The sequence below is a fragment of the Oncorhynchus keta genome, chromosome 22, assembly GCF_023373465.1.
Source record: "Oncorhynchus keta strain PuntledgeMale-10-30-2019 chromosome 22, Oket_V2, whole genome shotgun sequence".
Classification (NCBI taxonomy): Eukaryota; Metazoa; Chordata; class Actinopteri; order Salmoniformes; family Salmonidae; genus Oncorhynchus; species Oncorhynchus keta.
The window spans coordinates 12,425,906-12,449,072 of record NC_068442.1 but is presented as its reverse complement, the minus strand read 5'-3'; the positions used below and the strand labels follow the sequence as shown (position 1 = coordinate 12,449,072).

General features: G+C 45.1%; 1 protein-coding gene across 3 annotated transcripts in view; it reads right to left on the bottom strand.

The window, feature by feature from the left end:
* Window positions 1–23,167, bottom strand: part of tspan9a (tetraspanin 9a) — a 286,905-nt gene that overhangs the window by 91,828 nt on the left and 171,910 nt on the right. For 2 of the 3 annotated variants that reach the window (XM_035798258.2, XM_035798259.2), the window contains exon 3: window positions 14,126–14,205. In XM_035798258.2, the coding sequence (XP_035654151.1) occupies window positions 14,126–14,188 (63 nt within the window). In that variant the 5' untranslated portion in view covers window positions 14,189–14,205. Of the gene's footprint in view, window positions 1–14,125; window positions 15,319–23,167 lie in introns of those variants that run through there. The other variant, XM_035798256.2, reaches the window with a different exon arrangement.

The following is a 23,167-nucleotide window of genomic DNA, read 5'->3' as shown; positions in this document are numbered from 1 at the left end:
ATACCCTGTCGCAAACCTCCGCCCATAACTCATCACTGATAGTCAGACCAAAGTCCTTTTCCCAGATTATTTTCAAAGGAGTAAACGAGTCTATAGATGTAAGATATTTTGCCTTTGATGGATTGTGCTGTGACAAGAAGGGTTTCAACTTCATTCAACTGAGTTCTAAACCTCCTTTTGGAGGTAAATGTGGAAATTACATGTCTAATTTGAAGATATTTAAAAAAAAAATGGGATCTTGGCACATCGAATTCACTGCAGAGCTCTTGAAAGGATTTCAGTGTAGTGGTTTTCTGATGAAATAGGTCTGAAAAGGTCCTGATTCCTAGAGTATGCCAAAGATTAAAGTTGGCATCCCTCAAGGCTTTTGGCAAGTCTGGGTTGCCTACTATAGGCGAGTGAGAACATATTTGGGAGGAAATGCCCAGGTATTTCTTACAGTCGCTCCACGCTAGTAGGGTGCTGGAAATCACAAAGGTTTTGGCTATGTTTCCCACTTCACTAAAGTTATTAATTAATATAATTGAGCTTAAGGGCAATGAACCACAGGATTGGGCTTCTATCTGAATCCACGTTGACTCTTGTCTGTTTGTGATCCATGTTAGCATGTTGCGAATTTGGGCAGACCAGTAGTACAATTGAAGGGAGGGAAGGGCAAGACCACCCTTAGATTCAGGTTTCGATAGAGTGGAAAACTTGATCCTAGGTTTTTTATTGCCCCATATAAATTTGGTGATGCTTTGGTTAGTTGTTTTGAAGAAGGAAACTGAAGTTTTATTTTCTAACAGTTTGAATTAAGGTGTGTTCTGCCTCCTCATTAATTCACATAAAAGTAGTAAATTTCAGTGTTGCGGACAATTTATGTTTGAGGCTTTACTAAGCCGGAAAACTTCTCTCATCGAGGAGAGCCCAAGCACTTCAATGTTTCCGCAGATCAAGTATGCAGACATTTGCCCAGTCTTGCACGAATTGCACATTTTTAACCTCTCCCTGACCCAATCTGTAATACCTACATGTTTCAAGCAGACCATCATAGACCGAGTGCCCAAGAACGCTACGGTAACCTGGCTAAATGACTATCGCCTCGTAGCACTCACATCTGAGCATGAAATGCTTTGAAAGGTTGATCATGGCTCACATTAGCACCATCATCCCAGACACCCTGGACCCACTCCATTTTGCATACTGCCCCAACAGATCAACAGATACTATTGCACTCAACACGACCTTCTCCCACCTGGACAAGAGGAACACCTATGTGAGATTGCTGTTCATTGACTACAGCTCAGCGTTCAACATCATAGTGACCTCCAAGCTCATCATTAAGCTAAGTACCCTGGGACTGAACACCTTCCTCTGCAACTGGATCCTGGACTTCCTGATAGGACGCCTCCAGGTTGTGAGGGTAGGCAAGAACACATCTGCCCCGCTGACCCTCACATCTGCCCCTCAGGTGTGCATTTAGTGGAGCGGGTCAAGAGTTTCAGGTTCCTTGGTGTCCACATCACCAATGATCTATCATGGTCCAAACACACCAAGGCAGTCGTGAAGAGGGCACGACATCACCTTTTCCCCCTCAGGAGACTGAAAAGATTTGACATGGGTCCCCAGATTCTCAAAAAGTTAAACAGCTGCACCATCGAGAGCATCCTGACGGTTGCATCACCGCCTGGTATGGTAACTGCTCTGCATCTGACCGTAAGGCGCTACAGAGGGTAGTCTGTACAGCCCAGTACATCACTGGGACCAAGCATCCTGCCATCCAAGGCCTATATACTAGGCGGTGTCAGAGGCAAGCTCAAAAAAATGTCAGAGACTCCAGTCACTCAAGTCATAGACTGTTTTCTCTGCTACTGCACGACAAGAAGTACCGAAGCACCAAGTCTAGAACCAAAAGACTCCTTAACAGCGTCTACCCCTAAGCAATAAGACGGCTGAACAACTAATCAAATGGCCACTGGATTACTTACATTAACACCCCCTCCTCCATTTGTATTTTACACTTCACCCCTACCTACATGTACAAGTTATCATCGTTATCGTCGACAGGGCTGTTGTCGAGCGGCTCGAGAGCTTCAATTCTTCGATGTCCTCATCACTAAGGATCACGGTCTACACACACCAACACAGTCATAAAGAGGGCACAACAATGCCTCTTCCCCCTAAGGAGGCTGAAATGATTTGGCATGGGCCCTCAGACCCTCAAAAAGTTCTACAGCTGCACCATTGAGAGTATCTTGACTGGCTGCATCACAGCTTGGTATGGCGACTGCTTGGCATCCGACTGCAAGGCTCTACAGAGGGTAGCGCGTAAGGCCCAGTACTTCACTTGGGCTGAGCTCCCTGCCATCCAGGACTTCTATACCAGGTGGCGATGTCAGACGAAGGCCCAAAAATTGGCAAAGCCACTCAAGTGGCTATTCTCTCTTCAACTACACGGCAAGCAGTACCGATGTACCAAGTCTGGAACCAACAGGACCCTGACCAGCTTCTACCTCCAAGCTATAAGATTGCTAAATAGTTAGTCCGGCTAGCTATTTGGTTTAATATTTAACTATCTACATTTGAACTTTTTTTTAAATGAATCACATACGCTGCTGCTTCTGTTTATCTATCTGTTCATCTTGTTGCACAGTGAACATTTCATCAGCGCAAATGACTCATAAACATCTTCAAGAGCGTTTTGTGCTTTGTTAATCAATGTGTGCAGCCACTTGGAAACATTACATATATAGTGTGTGGCAAATTGCTAGCTAATCAACAACAAGAAACACCCACGACACTGTACTGTAGGTAAAATATAACAAATATAAACACTTGTGCTATTGAGTGGCTGCTGCAAATAGGGGAGAACAATTCCTAACCAATCTATACAGTTACTATCCCTCAAAACTGGGCTGGAATGATTAGTATGCCTTCCACAAATGTGACACAATGTGTATGCCTGAGAGATAGCCAACAGGACCACTAAGATACGGCTGTGTGAATCCCCTCAGTGGGAGCTGCCACTACACATCACTGTATTCACCTGGCTGGGCTGTCAGGTCCCTGGGGTAGCAGTAGGACCCCTACCACCCACCCGACTCCAACTCCATGCATAGAGCCCATGCTCCATACACAGATTGAGGGCTAGGAAGCCATTTTGGGTCTGTGTGTTCAGAGGGAGGATGTAGGAACCCTGTCCAGCACCGTCTGTTCCCATCTCTCCAGGTGCTGAGGACAATATGGTCCATGTGGCCATGCCAGCTACAGCAAAACCCACTACCAACCAGGACATACAGTAGTACACCTAGTGCAGAGAATTATGACGAACTAACTCGGAGCACCATTTCAGCACTGAAATGAATGGGGCAACACACTGACCTTTCCCTGTCCATTAGCACTACCTGAAAACATCATGATGGCGTTCGTCATCCCGCCCAGTAAGGATGAGTAGTAGCACTCCATTTGTGTCAAAAGAGCTGTATTACGAATCACACAGATTCAACGGTTGTATGAGATCACGCAGAGGTGATAGCGGTGACGAGCTCATAGTAGTGTACAAATCCCAGTTCTTCAAGCCTCTATCTATATCCACCCGCATCTGTTCGGCTGTGAAATAAATGAGGAATACGAGTGTACGGCGTTTGATAAGACACGAGGAAGGTCACAGAGACACGGTAAAGCTCAGTTCAAGAAAGGAGAGAAGATTGGGAATCCGCATTCAGAAACCATGTTAATATCCCTATAAGCTTCAGAGCCAGTTAGCTACAAATAGAGTCGATGTTGCCTTGATGCTGCTTCTCCATCTATCTTCAGGGAGAATGTCAGAGCTGTTTATGTGAACACCTCATGCACAAAGAACACGAGTCAATTGCAAGAATGAGAGAGCACTGCAACGACCTGTTTCGAAGGTGGACCTGGATTTCTCTCTGAGCCCAGCGTGATAGATGTATAGACATACACTTCCAATGGGAGCACACAGTACTGTATATAACACAGGCTCCGTATGTGGCAAATAAAATTAGCCCACCAAAAAAACAACGATAGAAACATGGCAGTCATTCGTGTCCAATGGATGAGTCCCCCTCCCCCTTCCTCTGAGTGGGGTCTTATTTAGGGCTTTGTGTCCTATTGGAGGCTGGCAAGGGACCAAGTTGTTGACGCTGTCGCCGAGGGCCCGCTCTCATTCAGACTGTGCACCTCTGGGTCCCCAAGCCCAAATGCAAGGTGACAACCTCTTGAAATGCACAGATTCAAAGGCAAGTTGAGGCTTATATTTTGAGTGCATCACTATTCGAGAGCAAAATGCCAAGCTCAAAAGGATGTGACATGTCTGAACCCTGGATGCCCTGGCCAGCCAGTAAGACGAACAAGCCAGCTAAGAACATTTCCTGATCAATTCAATTGGAAAACATTAGGGATTCCCAATATCAGTCTCACATGATGACCATTAAAGAGAAGCTCAACATCCACTATGGCGGCTACATCAAACACAGGACACTGAGTGTGTTAGGGTCTGCAGCCAAGGTGCATCAAAGCCAGCCGCCCCAAATAATTAATTAAATAGCAGAGAGGTAATCCGGTCGAAACCCAGTTATTCCTCAGCAGACCAAGTGGAAAGAAATAGTCCCAAACCTTCTCCCTCAGAGTTGAGGCTGAGCAAGTGCGACTTGGGGTATTGATTTCTCCTTAATTTGCCTTTGGGTGACAGAGGAAAATGCTGAGTAGGGCGAGGCGGGCAAGCTATTCTAACATTCTTCACTGCTTAGGTGCAGAAAAGCATCGATCGGAATGCCTGGAGTGAGTGGAGGCCTGAGATGGAGACAAGTTTACAACCCCCTGCAAGGACAAGCATGAGCATGATAACGTTTTATTCTCAACACCTATTTGCATGAAGCTCCTTAGTAAATATTTTAGCACCATAAAATATACTGAGAGTCCCATTATTCGAGATATTAAAGGCTGGGGATTTTTGTAAAAGTGTTAGAAATAGAGCAGTATCTCTGACCGAATGAAGAACCTGGCTGTCTCTGAAAAGAAAGTGAACTTAATTGTTGCAGTGTCAAGGTAACTCCACACATTGAGACAGTCATACAGTAGATGACAAATTGAATATCTGCTTTATTCACAAGTTAGCCCTTGACAATGTGCATATTTCACTTCCACTGTACCATGTTATGTATTACTCCACCGATGCTCTCTCAGTGAGTGGGTTTGTTGTTGTGTTGTCAAACCATGTTTGATTGACAGGTTTCACTTCTGTGCGTCACTCCACTCCAGGGGACTGGGACTTCGTAAAAAAAACTCCCACGCTTCTTTGCCTCAGTAAAATGTTATGAATCATTTTTTTCATGTTGATGTTCTTCTTCTACTAAGGAGAGGCTTTTACATAGACAAACAGCACCAGAACATCACATCTCAGTTTTGTTGGTAGAATACTTTGGCACAACAAAAGTTTGCCTTATATAATCATATAATGCCACAAAAGAGAGGGCCTATTTGAAGTAGAGGCCTCAGTCTTTTACTGAGAAAAATACATTCTCCAGGGGGAATATGACAAAATACAATGTGTGCCTAAGCCTTTCCTACCGACTACAGCGGATTTGATACACAGCCTCATGCTGTATCAACACAATGACAATCACTTTCAGACCCATTTCATTTCACGAGGAAAGCATTTCAATCATCCTCTATTGTGCAATGTGCAATCCACGCATTATTCCTTGAAATGGAGATGCAATTAGGAATCAATTCAATTATCCTGTTGTGGTCAATCTGTTGGTTATGTCGTTAACTATGTGTACGGATAGTTCTCAGAAGTGAAAAAGTGATATTGCCAGCACAAAAGACACCTCCCACTGATCATTAAAGGCAGAAACCTTCTGTGACTCAGTGACACTATTGCTTGGGAAAACATCCCTCATCACCAGAGACACATGGTTTGACATGACATGTTTAATAAGAGGTCCTGGTTATCTATGCAGAACTAATGATGGTCATCTCTCTCTCTCTCTCTCTCTCTCTCTCTCTCTCTCTCTCTCGAAAAAAGAGCCCTGAAGGCCTGAGGTGTCATCTGTCAGCCTTGATGAGCTGATCACTAATTAGACTCGTGATGACAAGCACTCCAGTCCACACATACAGCACCAGTTAAAAGTTTGGACACACCTACTCATTCAAGGGTTTTTCTTTATTATGACTATTTTCTACATTGTAAAATAACAGTGAAGATATCAAAACTATGAAATAACAAAAATGAAATGATGCAATAACCAAAAATAGTGTTAAATAAATCAAAATATATTTAAGATTTAAGATTCTTCAAAGTAGCCACCCATGACAGCTTTTGCACACTCTTGGCATTCTCTCAACCAGCTTCACCTGGAATGCTTTTCCAACAGTCTCGAAGGAGTTCCCACATATGCTGAGCACTTGTTGGCTGCTTTTCCTTCACTCTGCGGTCCAACTCATCCCAAATCATCTCAATTGGGTTGAGGTCGGGTGATTGTGAAGCCAGCTCATCTGATGCAGCAGAATGCTGTGGTAGCCATGTTGGTTCAGTGTGCCTTGAATTCTAAATCAATCACAGACATTGTCACCATCAAAGCACCTCCACACCATCTCACCACCTCCTCCATGCTTCACAGTGGAGATGTGGAGATCATCCGTTCACCTACTCTGCATCTCACAAAGACACAGAGGTTGGAACCAAAAATCTCAAGTTTGGACTCATCAGACCAAAGGACAGATTTCCACCAGACTAATGTCCATTGCTCATGTTTCTTGGCCCAAGCAGGTCTCTTACTTTTATTGGTGTCCTTTAGTAGTGATTTCTTTGCAGCAATTCGACCATGAATATGTAACCTTTATTTTACTAGCAAAACAATGGCAGCCTACCCCAGATGATGCTTTGTCAATTGTGCTCCGCCCTATGGGACTCCCAATTACAGCCGGATGTGATACAGCTTGGATTCAAACCAAGGACTGTAGTGACATCTCTTGCACTGAGATACCATGCCTTAGACTACTGCGCCACTCAGGAGCCTTGATTCATGCAGTCTCCTCTGAACAGTTGATGTTGAGATGTGTCTGTTACTTGAACTCTGTGAAGCATTTATTTGGGCTGCAATCTGAGGCGCAGTTAACTCTAATGAACTTATCCTCTGCAGCAGAGGTAACTCTGGGTCTTCTTTTCCTATGGCGGTCCTCATGAGAGCCAGTTTCATCATTGCGCTTGATGGTTTTTGCTACTGCACTTGACAAAACTTTGAAAGTTCTTAACATTTTCAGGATTGACTGACCTTCATGCCTTAATGTAACGGACTGTCATTTCTCCTTGCTTATTTGAGCTGTTCTTGCCAGAATATGGACATGATCTTTCATAAAATACGGCTATCTTCTGTATACCACCACTACTTTGTCACAACACAACTGATTGGCTCAAACGCATTAAGAAGTAAGGAAATTCCACAAACTAACTTTTAACAAGGCACACCTGTTAATTGAAATGCACTCCAGGTGACTACCCCATGAAGGTAGCTGGTTGAGAGAATGCCAAGAGTGTGCAAAGCTGTCATCAAGGAAAAGGGTGGCTACTTTAAAGAATCTCAAATATGAAATATATTTTGATTTGTTCCACACATTTTTGGTTACTACATGATTCCATGTGTGTTAATTCATAGTTTATTTTATGTATTTACTATTATTCAACAATGTAAAAACTACTAAAAATAAAGAAAATCCCTGGAATGAGTAGGTGTATTGTACTGTACGTGTTTTGTCATCTAGGCACTAAGGGGACCTATAGATATGACAGAGTCAGAGGGTATGTGGAGTAATACTGCACTGTAAACGCTACAGTAAGGATTATAGCCAAGCCCTGGTCTTGTGTTCACAAAGTGTCTTTTAAATAATCATGATTTAAAACACTTTGTGAATACAGGGCTTGGCCCTGGCCAGAGAGCTTCCCATGTGGATGGTTCTCCTAATTGGGAGGGACAGTGGTGTGGAATGTGGGAGGAATAAGAGAGCTTTGGTCTGGGGGATGCCAAGCAACTGTCACACAATGGCAGGTGTCCAAGGTTTTACAGAGCTAGCTTAGCTACCTCTCTCATAGCAGTTGTTATTTCATCTGGTCTCTCTATGTCTCTCCGTTCACCTGGCACACTCTAGTCAACAACACAATATTGACACAATTGCACCCCAGCCTCCCATCAAACCTTGTTAAAACCAAATAAAATGTCCTCCTGCCCTAGGATAATGCCTGTTTAGATTCATGCGCTACGCTACAATGTTTACTACGAGAAACAAAAATAAACATGTCAGCATGATCATTAAAACCCCCTCTTTCACAGGGCATGGGGATGCTATTTTGGTCTTGCCCTGGGAACCCGAACAGGTTTTTATTGAACGGTGGCACCTAGTATGTTATGAGTCATAACTGACACAGTGAGTCTCTACTCTAAACAGGCTGTCTCAATTTCCAATCAGCCAGCATGGGGGGTGGGGAGACTTAAATCTCTGGCTAACTACACCCACCACAAGCCACCACATTATATGGGTCTATATGCCATTTGATCTGTTACACAAGCAAATGAGCTCTGCAGAGCTCTACAATGAGGTAGGGTGGCAATTGAAGGAGCAGGCCGGGTGGAGATGTGTAAATTAAAATGATCTCCCCAGACATTTAGCTACTGGACACAGGCAGGGAGCGGGGTTACAGTATATGGAGATATTGGAGTGCAGGTTAGAGTAGGAATATTGAGCCAAGGCTGTACCTTCTCCTGTGGGGATGCTAATTCAGGGCCGGCCCCAGGTATAGGCGACATAAGCTGTCGCGTAGGGCCCCTGGCCACTAGGGGGCCCCCGCCCCAATTTAGTATTATTGTTACATTTTTGTACTCAGTTGGGGTCTCAACTTACAGTTCGAAATATGGTTGTGCATCAGCAGTTTTGTATGTCAGCCAATGACAGTCACTCATAAAACATTTGTTTGATTGGTAAATTAGTCTAGCCAGCTGTCTAAACTTGTATTAATCATGGCAAAAATGACTGACCGGGCATGAAGGGCACGTGCCAAAGGGCCCTTACCAAATCTCTCTTAGGGCCCCCAAAAGGCCCTGTGCTGATTACAACACTTAACATGATCAAATGCATATCAACTACGTCAATACTTCTTCTAAGTAAATGTAAATAAATGAAATACATTGTCCAATGCAGGAGAATCAGATATGCCATGTCCTTATTTGAGAGTAAAAATTGACATGGCAGGATCATGTCCTCTTGTACTGTTCCGGATATTAATTGTCTACATTATATTGCCCTAAAATACTGATTGATATAGCTTCACAATAATATATTGTGTTTTTTAAGCCACTCCTGAATCAGGGCGGCAGGTGGTTAGAGCGTTGGGCCAGTAACCGAAAGGTTGCTAGATTGAATCCCTAAGCTGACAAGGTAAAAATCTGTCATTCTGCCCCTGAACAAGGCAGTTAACCCACTGTTCCTAGGCCGTCATTGTAAATAAGAATTTGTTCTTAACTGACTTGCCTAGTTAAATAAAGGTTCAATCTTCTTTTTTATCAGTATGCATGTCAGTATTGGACATCCATGTAAGAATTATTGAATCCATCATGAATTATTGAAAGCTGGTTTCATGAGGTCAAACAATTCACTGCGCCTCAATTTCAGTCTAACCTCCACATCACCTAGTAAGGGATTAAGTTAACTTGTGATAGACTTCTGGTGAGAGAGTACATCTGAAAGTTTGTTACAATGTGAAGTCCCTTGGGGCCGAGGGGTTTAGTGAACTTTTCAGCACTCTGTGAGGGGGAAAACAGCAGGCAAATTGCTTCGGCACCTTGGCTCGAAACCTTGTGGCATGAAGGAATGGGACAGCATGAGTGAAATGATTGCCAAGGCAATGCTTTATAAAGCCACCATTCAATGAGGAAAACACACACAAACACCTTGAAACTGTCATTAGGTTTCAAGCTCTTTTCTTCTGGCGGCGTGCTAGCTACATTTAAAACAAAAATGTCAACTCAGGTGATTAAATCGATGGGGAAACTAATCTTTTGTTTCCTTCGACCAAATGGTATATAAATCCTCCAGCAATCCCCTAAGCAAGCATAGGAATTCATGAATGCTAAACACAGTTGGATCTTCTACTCCCCTAACAAAGGATTTGCACCACTTCTTTGGCCCGTTATATGTTAAGGATGCTGAGCGGCCAGTTATTCTCCAAATATGAATATCAAATGAGGCTTTGCTTATGGTATGATAATGACACAGTGGTGGGATGGAGGCAGCACTCTCTAACAAAGGTGCACTATGTGTCAGTGTTGGGAAGGGAAGGAAACAGGGAGGATGTTTCAGGAAGGGAAGGAACCGATTAATAGTGGAGGGAGTGAAGGAGGGAGGGCTGGGCAGAGCAGACCAGAGATTCTATCAGACATCACAGAGAGAGGACACAGAGCAGGGGCCTGCAAATACACCACGGCCAGTCTGCAAGCTGACACACATAGGAAATCACAGCCAACCCAATCTTGCTCCCCGACTCATAGTGTGTCTACCAACATGTCGTCCAGTCATCACTGTATTTTTGGGCATAGCCACTGTGATTCGGTGTGATTGACCACTGGCTTTATTGGTGGTGTCCTCCGTCATCCAAAGGAGACTTGCTCTCAGTCCTGACTACTACACCACCAGATACTCTGATCTCACCCAGACCCCCCAACCATGCTGCAGCTCAGACTAACACTCATCTCCATAAGAAAGAGAAGCCAGATGGTCAGGAACAACTGCTGGAGAGGCCTGGAGATGAGTGCATGGGACATGCCTGGAGTGCCTGCGCTATTTACCTTGTGCTTCAAGTTACCGCTGTAAGCCCCGTGGAGGGAGTGGAGGGCTGGGGGTTGTGGGTTTCGAGGGAGGCCCGCTGTCTGCACCTGGCGTCGGGTTACGCCATAGGCCTGGCAGCCACCATGCAACTCCGCTCCGATCTGGGGTGTCAAAGCTGAGGCCCTGGGCAGGCAGCGTAAACTTGCGATTCATGGAGTGCCACAGGGAGAGCAGCAATGTCCCAGGGGTGTCAGGATACAGGGCTGCTTTTCACCCTGTCCCCCAGTCCCCAAGCCCTTGTGTCTCTCCCTAAACTGGGTCCAGCCACAGGCTTCAGCCAGCCTCAGTGCTGCCTATGGACACCCGGACCCGGTGGGGCTGCAGCAGACAGACAGACAGACAGACAGACAGACAGACAGACAGACAGGCAGGCAGGCAGGCAGACAGACAGACAGACAGACAGACAGACAGACAGACAGACAGACAGACAGGGCAGGCAGGCAGACAGACAGCAGACAGACAGACAGACAGACAGACAGACAGACAGACAGAGGCAGACAGACAGACAGACAGACAGACAGACAGACAGACAGACAGACAGACAGACAGACAGGCAGGCAGACAGACAGACAGACAGACAGACAGACAGACAGACAGACAGACAGACAGACAGACAGACAGACAGACAGACAGACAGACAGACAGACAGATCCTGCCTTCACAGAGAGGTGGATACATGGCCACCCAGGGAAACAGTGACTGCCCTGGGACAGTTATTAAACTGTCATTAAAGGGAGTCAAGGCGCCACAACGACTATCAATCTACTAGCAAGGGGCGTGATCATTAAGTGAACATTAGCAGTGTGAGGAGCTCAATTACTGCCCAGCGGGAGCCACTGCGCTAGTGAAAGCACCCCGGCCGCTCGAGGCTTCCCCACTGATCAACACACACACAGAGGAAGGTCACAATTTCCTCACACCATAGGGTGCCCATAGCCCTCCTTACTCCCCCCAACCCTAGGAGAGTCAGTGACAATAAGGCAGGTCTAGGGCATCCAGCTCAGTGCCAAAGGCAAAGTCTCTTTCCCCACTCCTCCCAGTGTGGAGCTAGAGCATCAGGTTATTAACATGGGGTTTTACTGCCAACACAAGGGGTTAAGTACAGGTTGAGCCACACAAAGCCCTCGGGGAGAGCAAGCGCCTCAGCTAAATCCTCCCGTAGCTGTCACGGCTGGCAAAGCAGCACTGACACAATGACCTCAGCCGCCATCCAGTAGCCCGGCCTCTGATTCCTCCACATGCATCACGTACTGCACACACACCTTGCCTGATCTGAGCAGGCCTTGCCAATCAGGCACACACATATCCCTCTTGCACTGTGTGGGTGTTCTGCCCGAAAGCTACATTGGAATCTGTGCTGTGGGCTATTGGTCTCGTCATGGTTCAGTAATAATGGGCAGCAGCCTGGTGCCTGAGCCTTAAATGTGCCCCAGATTGCAGGGTGCACGTAGTAGGCTAGTGGTGACGTGATTGGAGAGGTATACCCTGTGGTGTTGTGATGTTATTACGCTTCACGCATGACTGGCTCCACACAAAAGGCTCCGGTCCATCAACTAAACCCCCGGTAATCCACTGGTTAAATATTTCTGGGGATGCCTACTTTCACAAACAAAATGACAGATGCCAACATAAGGCCCACTGCAATCTGGGGGATTTGATGATGATGTGTTAAAGTGCTAGTATTTTTTAAATAATTTAAAAAAATCTTTGTTACCCCAAAAAATCCCAATGTGTAAAATAAAACCAACAAATCAGATTATTCCCATCCAACTCTCCAGTGGCTCTCCAAAATGAATTAAAACATCCTCAATCATTCTAAATCTTTCAGAACCATTCCCCAGATATGTCATGGTTCCATCTAAAACATGTAAGCAATGCCCCCTGTCCTTTAACTAGACAGCTTAACACTCTAAATCCTCATAACGTTTGCAGTAAATCAGCATCCATCAGGAGCCATGTTGTAAAGCCATCTGAATGAGTGCCAGCACCCCAGCCACATGGAGCCATGTTGTAAAGCCATCTGAATGAGTGCCAGCACCCCAGCCACATGGAGCCATGTTGTAAAGCCATCTGAATGAGTGCCAGCACCCCAGCCACATGGAGCCATGTTGTAAAGCCATCTGAATGAGTGCCAGCACCCCAGCCACATGGAGACATGTTGTAAAGCCATCTGAATGAGTGCCAGCACCCCAGCAGAGCACCCACATGGAGCCATGTTGTAAAGCCATCTGAATGAGTGCCAGCACCCCAGCCACATGGAGACATGTTGTAAAGCCATCTGAATGAGTGCCAGCACCCCAGCAGAGCACCCACATGGAGGCATGTTGTAAAGCCATCTGAATGAGTGCCAGCACCCCAGCCACATGGAGCCATGTTGTAAAGCCATCTGAATGAGTGCCAGCACCCCAGCCACATGGAGCCATGTTGTAAAGCCATCTGAATGAGTGCCAGCACCCCAGCCACATGGAGCCATGTTGTAAAGCCATCTGAATGAGTGCCAGCCCCAGCAGAGCACCCACATGGAGGCATGTTGTAAAGCCATCTGAATGAGTGCCAGCCCCAGCACCCCAGCAGAGCACCCACATGGAGACATGGAGGAGCAACCACTCCTCAAACTCTTTTTAAAATCTGATGTTAAACCTAACTCTAAACTTAACCACACTGCTAACCGTATGCCTAACCCTAATCCTCAAATTAAAACCAAACAGCAAATGTTTGTTTTCATCCATTTTTACAATATAGCCAATGTGGACTTTGAGGTGTTGGAGTGACAACCCCCACTCCAACGCCTTAATAACAACCAGCGATAGTAACATGCAAATGAGCCCCCTCATGCCAGGATGAGGCAGACATAGTTATGAAACACACATGGTTGCACAAAGACCTACAGTATCACCTTGAGAAGAAACGGGTTTTCATATTGATCCTCATAAGCTTGAACACCAATCTTTATCTCACATACGCCTGAACAGAAGTCTTGAAATGATCCGTAAATCAGTTTACAAGTATTATGCAATATGACATTTCACCATCTTGCCTTACTCATATTACTGCAAACCTAATGACTACCCCGTTTACATTTGTATCCACTGAGTAATTTCCAGCACCATGTGTCAGTGTCATTCCTGCTTGTTGGCCCAAATTCATCCTAATGCATCCTATAATTAGCCGTCCCCAAAACAGAACAAACACGATGGAGACATGAGAAAGAGAAGAAGAAGAGAGATAAATCATGTTTACTTACCCAGAAGATGAGGTTGAAGAGGAACATCGTGTACTTCAAACAGCAGAGACAGCCCCGTGCCATGTTGCACTTCTTGAATTCTAAAAGGAACACAAAGGATAGATCCAGGTAAAAGACCACGTATTTGCTGCCTTTGGGCGCCGTGTACTTGTTATTGCTGCTCTTGTCTCCTCCGATGTTGACGCTGGCATCGGCCGCTGTCCCAGCCTGCCCCTGTGCGGCGGAGGCGCCACGTGGCCCCGTGGAGCCGTAGAACGCGCCGGCGGTGAAGCCGCGACCACCGAACGGGCGGCCAGATGTAGAGGCGCGGGCAAAGTCAGAGTCGCGGCTATCCACGGACGGGCTGCGGTGAATGGCTGACTCCTCACTGCTGGACTTCTCCATGCTCTGGGGCTGTTGCTGCTGCTGCTGAGGGGCTCGCTACTGTTACACACTCTACCATGTCTCAGAGATGAGAGGACAGAACTCTCCCACTCTAACCGGCTCCTCTCTCCCTCTCTGCTCTGTACTGATTCTCTTCAAGGCCAGACAATCGGAATGTTTCTATATCAGAATCTTTCTACCTCCCCAACACAGGTAAGTGAGAGGAAGGAACGACACAGGCGCTATTCCCAGCTCTATGTGTCTTCCGCCCAATGCCCAGCGTCTGCTCTCATGCTCTTGAGTTAGCCATGCAGAGAAGCCCTAGTCCAGTGAGAACCATTATTACCCTGACAAGTGACGGCAGACTGCGTCCTTGAGTCGGTAAGTTTCAATAGTGTCCCCTGGATCTCCTGTGCTCTCCACACTGCTGTGATGTTTGCCGTGAGAGCAAGACCCCCTGTGACTCTTTCTCTCCTGCTGTCAGCTGCTCCACTTCTTCCACCTGGTTCACTTCTCCCTGCTGCTGACCTCAGGTCTGCTTTCTGCCTGGAGCAGTGGGAACTTTTACCCCCCTACAAAAACACAATCCTCTATCTTTTTTTCCCTCTCTCCGCTTCTTCTCCTCCTTTCCTGCACTCTCTCAGTCCTCTGTGCTTTGCGCTCTCCAACGTGCTGATAATACACTCTCTCCCACTCCTTCTCTCGCTCTGTGCTCTATGGTATCATTCTGCACTCAGTCCCCTGCTCTCTGCCTGTGCTCTCATTTGCAGCGCTGTGGCTGATGTGTGCTATTATCGGCAAGCCACATCTAACGGGCATTCCCAATCCTATCCCCCCTAAATTAGAACACTGCCCTCATTCCCTCTCCTCTCTTTGCCTCGCCTCGGCCCCTCCCCACTGCTGAGGGAGCAACCAATTAGGCGGCTGCAGGCAGCCCGGGATCCTCCCCTCCTCTCCGACCATGTAATAAGCTGATCGTAGCACTGCTTTGCCTATACAAGTTCAGCAATTTCATCTGTGCTGCCTGTGCGTCAGGGGGTCCAGGAGGCCATTCATTAATTCAAATATCATGAGGCCAGAGAAACGTGTCGGAGGAGGGTGAGCGGAGGGGCTAGGTTCATATTAATATCTGCATGGGGGGAGGGGCTTTTCCTGTCAGTGTGAAACATATCACATGAAGATAGTGGAGTTGGCCAGTGCTCTCCGATGCAACCTTCAATCCTTCGATTTCATTACGACACTTGCTATATTCACGCCCTGTTTTATTTTCGCTTCTATTTATTATTCGCTTATGTTTACACCTATATTTGTGAAGAGCTGGCTATAATGACATCAAAACGCTCTCATAATAAGGATGATTACTGCATGCAGACTTGCAGAGTACTGTATCTCTGCAGCCTTGTCACAAAGTTGTCAGTTGCTCAATAACTGCTTGCTCACTGCCATGTAAGGAGCACCGATAAATTGGCAGGGGTTCTGCCTTTGGAATTATGGCACCATTTCAAGCATGGCAATGGGAGAGGAGCTTAAAGATACTCGGAGCTATCATATGGAAGACAAGGGTCAAACACAGACTGTCTCAGTTGTTTCACACACATATTACAGCTCCACGGCGCTCCATCCTTATATTTATCTCATTTGGTTTGAAATTCACTCCCCAGATGACTCAATGTGAATGATCTGTGAACAAAGAGAAAATGCATTTAGCCTGATAAGATATCAAACCCCCCCACTGAGAGAGATGACGTTTCCTTTATAGTGTACATATGCTGATGTGACGAGATGGGGATGAAAGATCTGATACCTTTCGATACAGCGCTCGTGCTTCCTTTACTTGCATACATCTTCTCTCCCCTCAGAGAACTACTGCACAAACAATAGCAATACCAGCACCGTAACACCCACTTACCTAGCCCTTTCACAAGGTGGGGTTTGTGAAAACAGCCTAGTCTTAACTCTACACCTCTGCGCTGTGGTAATGACCCCCCCCCTCTCTTTCGGCAAGGCGAGGTTGAGTGCTTGTGATGGCTGCAACTCTGAGACAGATGAGGCAGAGTTTCAGCTGAATGGTCTTAAGGTAAACCCAGTACTACCTTATATACACAGAGCTACACTAATCCATGTCTCTGGTGTTTATACGACGGGGTAGACAAGCCCTCACAAACTTCCAGAGACGCACCATTGAGAGCAACCTGTCGGGCTTTATCACTGCTTGGTACGCAACCCAGCCCAACGCATCACCAGAGGCACAATCAGCCACCCGAGCCACAGTCTGTTAACCACACTACCATCTAGAAGGCAGACACGGTACAGGTGCATTAAAGCTGGAACCGAGAGACTGAAAAACAGCTTGTATCTCTAGGCCATCAGACTGTAAAATAGTCAACACTAGCCGGCACCCACCCAGTATCCTGCCCTGAATCTTAGTCTGTGTTACTAACCAGCTAACACCCAGTACTCTACTCTGCACCTTAGAGACTGCTGCCCTATGTACACAGTCATTGAACACTGATCACTTTAATAATGTTCACATACTGTTTTACCTACCCGCTTTATATGCACAGTATCAGTTCGGACACACCCACTCATTCATGGGTTTTTCTTTATTTTTAATATTTTCTACATTGTAGAATAATAGTGATGACATCAAACCTATGAAATAACACATATGGAATCATGTAGTAACCAAAAAAGTGTTAAACAAATCAAAATACATTTTACATTTGATTCTTCAAAGTAGACACCCTTTGCCTTGATGACAGCTTTGCACACTCTTGTCATTCTCTCAACCAGCTTCATGAGGAATTCTTTCCCAACAGTCTTGAAGGAGTTCCCACATATGCTGAGCACTTGTTGGCTGCTTTTCCTTCACTCCGCGGTCCAACTCATCCCAAACAATCTCAATTGGGTTGAGGTCGCGTGATTGTGGAGGCCAGGTCATCTGATACTGTATTCTAGTGGCTCATCCTATATAACAACTGATGTACACATCTTTCATATTCATATAGTGTCTTCAGAAAGTATTCAGACCCCTTGACTTTTTCCACAATTTGTAAGGTTGCAGCCTTATTGTATAATTGATTAAATTGATTATTTTCTTCATCAATCTACACACAATACCCCATAATGACAAAGCAAATATTTTTTTTTTACTATTTTTATTTTATTTTTAATTTTACCTTTATTTTACTAGGCAAGTCAGTTAAGAACAAATTCTTATTTTCAATGACGGCCTAGGAACAGTGTGTTAACTGCCTGTTCAGGGGCAGAACGACAGATTTTGTACCTTGTCAGCTTGGGGATTTGAACTTGCAACCTTTCGGTTACTAGTCCAATGCTCTAACCACTAGGCTACCCTGCCGCCCCAGTCGAAGTTGGAAGTATACAGAAAAAGTATACGGAAATATACAGTCGAAGTCGGAAGTTTACATACGCCTTAGTCAAATACATTTAACTCCGTTTTTCACAATTCCTGTCATTTAATCCAAGTAAAAAAATCCCTGTCTTAGGTCAGTTAGGATCACCACATTATTACTGTGATTATTATTATTATTATTTGACATGCTGGTCATTTATGAACATTTGAACATCTTAGCCATGTTCTGTTATAATCTCCACCCGGCACAGCCAGAAGAGGACTGGCCACCCCTGGTTCCTCTCTAGGTTTCTTCCTAGATTTAGGCCATTCTAGAGAGTTTTTCCTAGCCACCGTGCTTCTAAACATGCATTGCTTGCTGTTTGGGGTTTTAGGCTGGGTTTCTGTACAGCACTTTGAGATATCAGCTGATGTAAGAAGGGCTATATAAATACATTTGATTTTTAATTTTAAAGAATGTTAAATAACAGATTAATAGTAGAGAGAATTATTTATTTCAGCTTTTATTTCTTTCATCACATTCCCAGTGGGTCAGAAGTTTACATACACTGCATTGCCTTTAAATTGTTTAACTTGGGTCAAACGTTTCAGGTAGCCTTCCACAAGCTTCCCACAATACGTTTGGTGAATTTTGACTCATTCCTCCTGACAGAGCTGGTTTAACTTTAAGTCAGGTTTGTAGGCATCCTTTTCAGGCACACACTTTTTCAGTTCTGCCCACACATTTTCTATGGGATTGAGGTCAGGGCTTTGTGATGGTCACTCCAATACCTTGACTTTGTTGTCCTTAGTTAGTTAAGCCATTTTGCCACAACTTTGGAAGTATGCTTGGGGTCATTGTCCATTTGGAAGACCCATTTGCGACCAAGCTTTAACTTCCTTACTGATGTCTTGAGATGTTGCTTCAATATATTCACGTAATTTTCCTCCCTCATGATGCCATCTATTTTGTGAAGTGCACGAGTCCCTCCTGCAGCAAAGCAGCCCCACAACATGACGCTGCCACCCCCGTGTTTCACGGATGGGATGGTGGTCTTCGGCTTGCAAGCCTCCCTATTTTTCCTCCAAACATTACATAATGGACAAACAGTTTTTGTTTCATCAGACCAGAGGACATACTTGCGTACCATTGTTTGGCCAGATGAACGTGGTACCTTCCCTGGACATATGCTGAGCACTTGTTGGCTGCTTTTTCTTCACTCCGCAGTCCAACTCATCCCAAACCATATCAAATGGGTTGAGGTCAGGTGATTGTGGAGGTCAGGTCATCTGATGCAGCACTCCATCACTCTCCTTCTTGGTCAGATAGCCCTTACACTGTCTGGAGGTCTGTTTTGGGTCATTGTCCTGTTGAAAAACAAATGATCGTCCCACTAAGCACAAACCAGATGGGATGGCATAACGCTGCTGAATGATGTGGGAGCCATGCTGGTTAAGTGTGCCTTGAATTCTAAATAAATCACAGACAGTGTCACCAGCAAAGCACCCCCACACCATCACACCTCCTCATCCATGCTTCACAGTGGGAACCACACATGCGGAGATCCTCCGTTCACCTACTCTGCATCTCACAAAGACACAGTGGTTGGAACCAAAAATCTCAAATTTGGACTCATCTGCCAAAGGACAGCTTTTCACCGGTCTAATGTCCATTGCTTGTGTTTCTTGGCCCAAGCAAGTCTCTTCTTCTTATTGGTGTCCTGTAGTAATGGTTTCTTTGCAGAATGCCAAGAATGCCAAAAACTGTCATCATGGCAAAGGGTGGTTACTTTGAAGAATATAAAATAAAACATTTACAACGTGTTATTTCATAGTTTTGATGTCTTCACCATTATTCTACCATGTAGAAAATATTAAAAATAAAGGAAAACCCTTGATATATATATATATTCCCGACTTTTACATTGCCCGTTCTGATGTTTCTTAATTACATAATTGTTATTTGGGGGGTTTATGTGTATTGCTGTGTATTCTTAGGTATGTTGGAGCTAGAAATATAAGCATTTAGCTGCACCTGCGATACCAGCTTTCCCACTTTCCTCTGGTGGCCTTAATCAAATTGTTTACCTAAAATCAGTTTCCTGTTTCAGAGTGCAGTGCTCCTCTCTCCACGGGCAGCTGTGTCTGTGACAGACTATTCTACATGCCACATTCAACTTGAATAATAATCCTTAATGTCAGCGTCACTGTTCACGTAAGCCTGGTGTGGGATGAGAACGATGAAAGTGGTCCCACACAGATAGCTGAAGAAGCGTTGGCTCAGCTCCTGTGTGTTGTCTGATCACAGCCCGTCAGGCCCTTAACTATTAATTCAATACGTTGTGCGTCAGTAGCCGCTGCCTCATAGGAGGACATGCATTTATCAGAGAGCTATGGGGGCCCTTAGCTAGCATGTGAGTGTGCTGCTGATGCCTCCACCCGACACAAGGGCACGTTCGTCCTCTTACTCCCACGTGAACAGATCCCAGCTGCATTCATCGCCATCGACTCAACAGAAGAGAACCAAAAGGCATGGGGCTCTGAAGTCCTTTATTAGACAAGAGCAAGGTTGCAGCAGAGCAAGGTTGCACAGGGTTTCTTCATTTGAACTTTCTCTGATGCTGAATAAACCTGGCAGCTCCTTCGATACGTGTTTAAAAGGAAAACTGGAAAGCGAGCTTGGAGTTCATGAGGAAGATCCATCCTAGAATACTCATTTTCAGGGCTCCTCCAGCCAAAACACTACTGCTTTTCTATCATGGTATGAAAGAGTATAACATAAAATCTAAGTAACAGTGCCCTGTGGCTGTGTCAGGCAGAGTAAATATGAAACAAACAACATTGATTCTGGCATATCTGTGCGGAGCTCTATTGGAGTAAAGCTTATGTAGTCTAGCCAGCACGGCACCATCGCCAGCAGAACAGAAACACGGTGGTGGGTGGTGGGCTAGTTCTATTTAAGAAGCACTCCAATAATTAGACCAATAGAGCAAAGTCGTCTTAGGTTTCTTCTTAAACCTATTGGGTGAAATGATAAAGAAAATATAAATCTGCAGGATTAAGACTCTGGACTCTTAAGAGTTTCTTAATGTGGAACGGTATCTAATAAGATAGAGGACAGACATTTAATCATTCGGCAAGCATCCCTGGCAACTGCACATGTACAAATTAGATGTGTGTGATCATCAACCCATACATATGTGGTCCTTCTGTAGCTCAGTTGGTAGAGCATGGCGCTTGTAACGCCAGGGTAGTGGGTTCGATCCCCGGGACCACCCATACGTAGAATGTATGCACACATGACTGTAAGTCGCTTTGGATAAAAGCGTCTGCTAAATGGCATATATTATATACTGTAAAATATGGTGGTGGATCTTTGATGTTATGGGGTTATTTTGCTTCCACTTGTCCTGGGGCCCTTGTTAAGGTCAAATGTATCATGAACATTACCCAGTACCAGGACATTTTAGCCAAAAACCTGGTTGCCCCTGCCAGGATGCTGAAACTTAAACAATAACCCCAAGCATACATCAAAATCCCCCAAAATGTATAATAATTGACCACAAAATCAACATTTTGCAATGGCTATCTCGGTCCCCGGACTTGAACCCCATTGAAAACCTGTGGTTTGAATTGATGAGGGCAGTCCATAAGTGCAGACGAAGGGTATCAAGGATCTGATAATATTTTAAATGGAGGAATGGTCTAAGATCCCTCCCAAGGTGTTCTTCAATCTCATTAAACATTTTTTTATTTTTGAGAAAAATAAATGATTATGTGTTCAAATAATATAAGTCTCTTTCTCTGAGCAGTTGTATTAGTATTAAGAATATAATTTTCAATCTTTTTGGAGCATAACATTTAGCTCAGTATTTTTTAAATGTATTTTATACAGTCGTCCCACTGCATATGTTGAACTGTGAATGTCTCATGATGGACTGAGTGTGTGAATGGATTAGGACTTGTCTATGTTCTGGCCCCCATAAAGAAAATGAGAATTAAAAACAAGTTCAGCCCCTGGTTTGACCGGACTCTTGCAGAGTTACTCCACCTCAAGAATTGCATTCGGCGAAAGGCCCGGCACACGCATACTCAGGCTGACTGGCTCTCGTTCAGGCAAATGACAAATAAGTGCACCCAGGCTATCCGGAAGGCTAAAGTAAGTTACTTTAAGGAGCAGTTCTCTCTCTGTGGGTCTAACCCCAAGAAGTTCTGGAAAACGTTTAAAGACCTGGGGAATAAACCCTCCTCCTCACAGTTGCCCATGTCCCTTAATGTTGATGATGTGGTTGTTACTGACAACAAGCACAAGGCTGAGCTCTTTAATCCCCACTTCATTAAGTCAGGATTCCTATTGGACTCAGCCATGCCTCCTTGCCCGTTCAACATTTCCTCATCTCCCACCCCTTCTTATGCGCCTAGCCCTGATGCTCCTCCCTCTTTTCCCCCTGCTCCACTACAAAGTTTCTCCCTGCAGGCGGTCACTGAGTCCGAGGTGCTAAAGGAGCTCCTTAAACCATCTGGGTCAGATGCTTTAGACCATTTCTTATTTAAGGTTGCTGCCACCATCATCACCAAGCCCATCTCTGACCCAGATGGTTAACTTGTCTCTCCTCTCTGGGGAAGTTCCCATTGCTTGGAAGGCAGCCACTGTTAGTCCTTTATTTAAAGGGGGAGATCAAGCTGATCCTAACTGTTATAGGCATATTTCTATTTTGCCCTGTTTATCAAAAGTGTTGGAAAAACTTTATCAACTGACTGGCTTTCTTGATGTCTATAATATTCTCTCTGGTATGCAATCTAGTTTCTGCTCAGGTTATGGATGTGTCACTGCAACCATAAAGGTCCTCAATGATGTCACCATTGCCCTTGATTCTAAGCAATGTTGTGCTGCTATTTTTATTGACTTGGCCATAGCTTTTGATACAGTAGACCATTCCATTCTTGTGGGCCGATTAAGGAGTATTGGTGTCTCTGAGGGGTCTTTGGCCTGGTTTGCAAACTACCTCTTTCAAAGAGTCAGAACATCTGCTGTCTCAGCCACTGCCTGTCACCAAGGGAGTACCCCAAGGCTCGATCCTAGGCCCCACGCTCTTCTCAATTTACATAAACAACATAGCTGAGGCAGTAGGAAGCTCTCTCATCCATTTATATGCAGATAATACAGTCTTATACTCAACTGACCCCTCCCCGGATTTTGTGTTAAACACTCTACAACAAAGCTTTCTTAGTGTCCAACAAGCTCTCTGCCCTTAACCTTGTTCTGAACACCTCCAAAACAAAGATCATGTGGTTGGTAAGAACAATGCCCCTCTCCCCACAGG